Here is a 5,256-nt window from a genome sequence, read left to right as displayed (position 1 = left end):
TTTGTGCAGTAAAATGTTCCGCCGGGAACATTTAATTTTGATTAGGTTTGTAGTTGAACATTAATTGTATTGTGTAGTTTAAATATGATCTAGGTAGGTGGTCAACTAGATTAATTCAATAATGTAGTTAATTTATATACTTGATAAATTTAGAATTTTGTTGGTTTGCTGGAGGTTGGTAATGATAAACATATTATGCGATTTCGATTTATTGGTCTTGTATTTTATTTTATTACTTTTATTTTGGATTTTTATTTTATTTTTAGTATTTGGTATTTTACAGTCCATCTAATATCAATGCATATAAATAGACATGGTTAAGATACATATCTTCTGAAAACTGATGTTAAAGAAGTAGCCAAAATACAGTTTTAAAACTAAAACCGATGTTAAAATTGTCAAACACATCAGCTCTAGTTAATGAATTGATGTTTAATCAGAAATCTAACATCGGTTCACATTTACAAGCAATGTAAAACTGTAACTTTGACATCAGTTTCATGCTTAAAAATGATATTAATGGTTATTTATACCTTGTAAATTAAATGTTAAAGCTCATAATTAGATCATATTAAAGCTAAATAGAACAGGTTATAATGCAGAATCTATGTGAAAAAAAATCTGTGTGAAAAAGGAGAATATAGTTTTTATTTGAAACCGATGTTAAAGCTGTTACCAGACATCAGTTCATAACCGATGTTCTATGGGGGTACCTTTCTCTACACCCACATAGACATCGGTTGGAAAAACTTTTAACATCGGTTACTGATCGATGTCTATTGACGTTGTTCTAGTAATGATTCAATACTAAGACTACAACAATATCAACACAAATCTATTATCCACTAATTCATCCAGTCATATGAAACATGTCATTGTGCCAACCTACTTCTACATTTGGTTATTGTCTAAAGATCATGCCTCTTCTCTCTTTGAACCCTTCTACAAGATGCAACATGAGTACTTGTGGATAAAGCAGCAACACATTGACACACTCTCACAATAATCAGGACAGCTACTCACTTTGTGTTACGTACCTTGTCCCGCTGTTTGACTTCTATCACCAAGTCACTTTGTTAGATTTATCAAGTCATCAATCATTTGTAGTTGATAGTCAGCATAAACACAAAGAAAAAAAGGCTGGCGGCAACCTTCAAAGCAACGATCAACAAGCCCTTTCCTTCTTTTATTAAAATAGCCTAATGTTTACTTGTTCAGAAAAAATTAAGTCGTGCGGTTTACATTTTACAAGCACTAAGATATAATAATAAAAAACTGCTACTAAACTTATAGAGCTTTTTACCGTTGGATTACAAACCTCCGCTGTAAGACGCTCTTTTACAGCAACCTCTTGGTTCAGTTTTGCTAAAAGAACTTCCCTGTCCGTATTAGCAGTAACAAGTCTCTGGTGCATGGTGACAAGGACCCTGTTCACTGCATGACGTTCCTCTGGTGGAAGGGTAACTAGGATCTCACTCGGAATATGCAAGTCTGAGTCAGCTTGCATTGATTTTGAAGCCTTAAAACCACCAGGAAATTCGAGTATATTATTACCATTTGACTTGATCGCTGTTGAATCTTAGATTTCACTGTCGCTTACATCAATCTGATTTGCAGCATAGAATGCTGTAAAGTATCACCATATCAAATTTATGCTTTGAAATGACTTGCTATGTTGTGTTTGTTAATAGTGACTATGACAGACTAAATCTACAACATATATATCTAAACTATAAATTGAAGTACAGCCAATTGACTTTAGGAACACATCACCTACCTGACCTCGCAGCAGCTTCCAATTCCAGGAATAATGCTACATGCACAGTTCTGGATACATCGATATCAGAGAGCAGTTTTCCCATCCAGTCCTCCAAAGCTTTTCTACGCTACACAGTAGCATATTCACAACCTTATATTAATACCACAAAATAATGTACCTAGCCTTTGACAAAGGAAAAAATTACATACATGTGACCAAAGAAAAAATGTAAAAATATGCTAACCCGTTAGAAAATGCATTTGGAAACATATGTCACTCAACACGCCTCCTATGCATCCCAGCACAATTACATGCATTAAAAAGTATCAATTTTATGTAGTTGGCCAAGGTTCCTTTAGTTTGAACAAAGTTTAGAAGAAAGCTTAAGCCTGTCTCTTACATTTTCAAAATTACTACTGGAAGTACTGTGCTTCTGATCTGATGATAAAACTGGTGAATTTTTTTGTGCTGTACTAGAAATCTTGCCAACTGTTCCAGGGTTTGCATCAGTTGTGCGGGCTCGCGAGGAATCAAAATTAGCACCAGCAATCCCTGCTTCACGACTACTGGAGACAGCAGGTCTCCTTGATGATCCACTTGACCGCATAACATTAGAACCAGATATCTGCAGAAACAGTTCAGTACTGATACAGAAGGGAGAAATGCTATGTGGTCATGACGTAATAAGTGTTTGTGCTGATGCAAAGCGGAAAAGAAGCACCACTTGAAATAAAACTATGACTTCATCAGAATGCAGCTGGTATTCTGCATTGATACACCTATTAAATAACTATCAACTATTTTCTACATAATTAACAGTCGCACTAATTTAGGTGTGAAGGTTATGAATAGATAGTTATTATGAACTACACTGAAACGTGCTGATGAATGAAATCTGATGTGCCACTAGGAAGAACTTGCATTTGCAGGCATGACAGAGTATGCTGGCACAAGTCAAAAACAATAATTATTAAATATAAATAAAAGTGTAGTATTTTCTCTGCATACTCTAAATTTAATCACATCACTAGTAGCAAGAAGATATAATACATTTTAAAAAGTAAAAACAAAGAGATATAATAGAAGATAACACAAAGATGTACAAAGATGTTGATCCATAACATAAGTGGTTAACAGGACTTTTGGAACATACATGAAAGAGTTCTAACACATCCTAAGGAGACTAATGGTATGGCTCGAGACTAACAGTCAAAAATACAACGGCAAGAAGAGGACTTCTTTTGAGAGTGAACTACAGGCTGGGAGAAGGACATATATGCTATATGAAGAAACGAAATGAAAACCCCAGTCCCAAACCCCACAAAAAAACCTATTTGTACTTGATAATAAATGGTCCTACAAGTTCTGCAAATCTCGTATTTTATGTGCCGTGAGACACATAAAATTAATCTTGTATTCTAGTAGAAGTCATTATCCATATTTACTTTTACAAGGTTATCATCACATTCACAAATCAAACCTACAGTAGTCCATTTCAAGGAACCATAGCATTCTGATGAAATAAAAATTCATCTCTGTACTTAAATGTATTAAGATCATAATCCTTAAATTTTCCTTACTCAACTATACATATAACTAGTTAACCCGAACCAATTTATCTTCGTAGTATGTCAAGGCCCAATAATCATAAAAGGCTGACTTGTAATATTAGTTCTAATTCTATGCAAGACCCTGCAATTTACTTTAGTCTTCATATCAATATCAGAACTCCTATTCAGCAATCACAATAATGAACTTGACCTTCATAGGAAACAAGTAGTGAAATGGAAATTATTCTGGTACAGGTTAGAATAACATGGAAAATCATTTATTCTTGTCATCATCGAGAAGATACTTGGCTTGCCACAAACACAAGACAACCAAGTGCCACAAAATAACTAACTTTGAATGAATAAGAACTAAAGAGTTAAAATCAAAGCTAGAAGTTGTATTAGTAATTTTTACGGCTGCTAAAACTTGAAATCCATCATCACAACAGTCTTGATAAGAAAAAGAAAAGCCTCTTGTACATATATATAAAATAGAACCTAATACCCATACATAGATTGGTCACCTAAAATCATGATACATATTCACACAAGTAAACACATGCTTCCACAGTTCTAACTAATCAAGAAGTTTCAAGTAACATATACAGTGATGATCAAACTTCAGTTACAATTGTCAAATCCTAATGATCCACAATAGATAAATTGACCACAAGTAAACACATGCTTCCCTAGTAGAAAAATTGACCACAAATATAGTATATAAAAATATAATTGCTTGAACAGGCTGGCAAGCCAAGTAATTCAGAACCTGGAACTCAGCTCCATAAAATCAATAAAAATCACATCTTTCAAATATTCATTTGTTTAAAACATCAATAAATTCACATCACATCAACATTTTGTTATCAATTAATCAAAACCAAAAACACATACACATTCACTACAATCCAAATATATCGCTAAATTAAGATTATCAAACAATCAAACATTAATTTATCAAAATTCAAAAAATCCAAAATTACAAAACCGAGCAAACAAACTCACGGAAATATCAGCGAGAAATGCAGCCAAATCATCAGCATCAATCTTCGCAGCAGCTTCCGCAACTCTATATACTTCATATCTGCAGAAACCAAAAATAAAATATGAAATCCCAAACCAAAGAATCTTAAAATATGAAAATTAAACTAAAGAAAATATGAAGAAATAGTAAATAATCTTACTAATTGAAAGCTAACCAAGAATCTTAAGATGGGTTGAAATAATCTTTCTCAGTTTGTACTTAATTTCAATTAGGGTTCATATCTTCTTAGAAATGGGTTTTTGTTAAAGCTCGAGGGAGAGAGCGAGGTGTGAGAGAGAGCATGAGGGAGGGGAAGAGAGAGAGAGAGGGAGCGAGTGAGAGAGATTTGTGTAATGAAATTAGGGTTAAAGTTTGAAGAGGGAGGGAGAGACAATGAGGGAGAGAGGGACGGTGACGGAGTGAGAGAGAGAGTGGAGAGTGAGAGAGAGAGGGTGGAGGGTGAGAGGGTGGATGAAGTGGTGGTCGGGGGTGTAAAGGGGGAAGAGGGGAAGTGAATTGTGAAAGGGGGGAATTAAAATTTTGGTGAGGGGGAATGAATTTTGGGGGAATAAAAGAGGGGAAGAGAGTATCTCCGTGATAAGAGTCGTTTTTATTTTTATTTTTTTAATAAAAGAGATTAGACACCGATTACAATTAAAACCGATGTCTATAAAGGCTTTAACATCGTTTCAAACATGACCGATGTTAAAAATACTTTTAACATCAGTGGCTTTTTCAACCGTTGTTAAAAGTAGGGGAGAGCGCGGGGCGGGTTTTGGATAAAACCGAAACCGCATACCCTCGGTTTTTAAAATTTAAAACCACAACCGAAACCACCGGTTCGTTTCGGTTTTAAAAACCTCGCTTCGATTTCCATCGGATCGGGATCGGTTATAAAACCGCGTCCAATAAAATTAGCAAAA

The 5,256-nt window shown here is 34.6% G+C and overlaps 1 protein-coding gene across 9 annotated transcripts; it reads right to left on the bottom strand.

Annotated features, from left to right (window-relative positions):
- Positions 1-622: 622 nt before the first annotated feature.
- On the bottom strand, positions 623-4,882 carry LOC141712052 (uncharacterized). 9 transcript variants are annotated; one of them, XR_012571514.1, is made up of 6 exons: positions 4,494-4,882; positions 4,315-4,393; positions 2,160-2,384; positions 1,969-2,048; positions 1,778-1,881; positions 623-1,626 (listed from the first exon to the last, which is right to left on the bottom strand). XR_012571514.1 is itself a non-coding variant. In XM_074514821.1 (5 exons), the coding sequence occupies exons 3-5, from the start codon at positions 2,364-2,366 to the stop codon at positions 1,580-1,582; spliced, it is 363 nt and encodes a 120-aa protein (XP_074370922.1). In that variant the 5' UTR covers positions 2,367-2,703; positions 4,315-4,393; positions 4,494-4,882; the 3' UTR covers positions 623-1,579. The 9 variants fall into 9 exon arrangements, 6 of the variants coding, with proteins under 6 accessions (XP_074370922.1, XP_074370921.1, XP_074370919.1 ...); XR_012571512.1 differs by having other exon boundaries at positions 1,778-1,886; positions 2,004-2,048; XR_012571513.1 differs by having other exon boundaries at positions 2,004-2,048.
- Positions 4,883-5,256: the final 374 nt, after the last annotated feature.

Source organism: Apium graveolens, chromosome 3, assembly GCF_009905375.1.
Source record: "Apium graveolens cultivar Ventura chromosome 3, ASM990537v1, whole genome shotgun sequence".
Taxonomy (NCBI): Eukaryota; Viridiplantae; Streptophyta; class Magnoliopsida; order Apiales; family Apiaceae; genus Apium; species Apium graveolens.
Note: the sequence above shows the minus strand (reverse complement) of the source record. Positions and strands in the feature narration are given on the sequence as shown.

Bases quoted from the DNA above. Each gene is read 5' to 3' on its own strand.
- LOC141712052 (XM_074514818.1), bottom strand. From the start codon at position 4,391: ATGAAGTATATAGAGTTGCGGAAGCTGCTGCGAAGATTGATGCTGATG. The intron at 2,385-4,314 runs GTGAGTTTGTTT...CTGTTTCTGCAG, and splicing joins CATTTCTCGCTGATATTTCC to ATATCTGGTTCTAATGTTAT. The intron at 1,882-2,159 runs GTAAGAGACAGG...TGTGTAGCGTAG, and splicing joins CCAGTAGTAATTTTGAAAAT to AAAAGCTTTGGAGGACTGGA.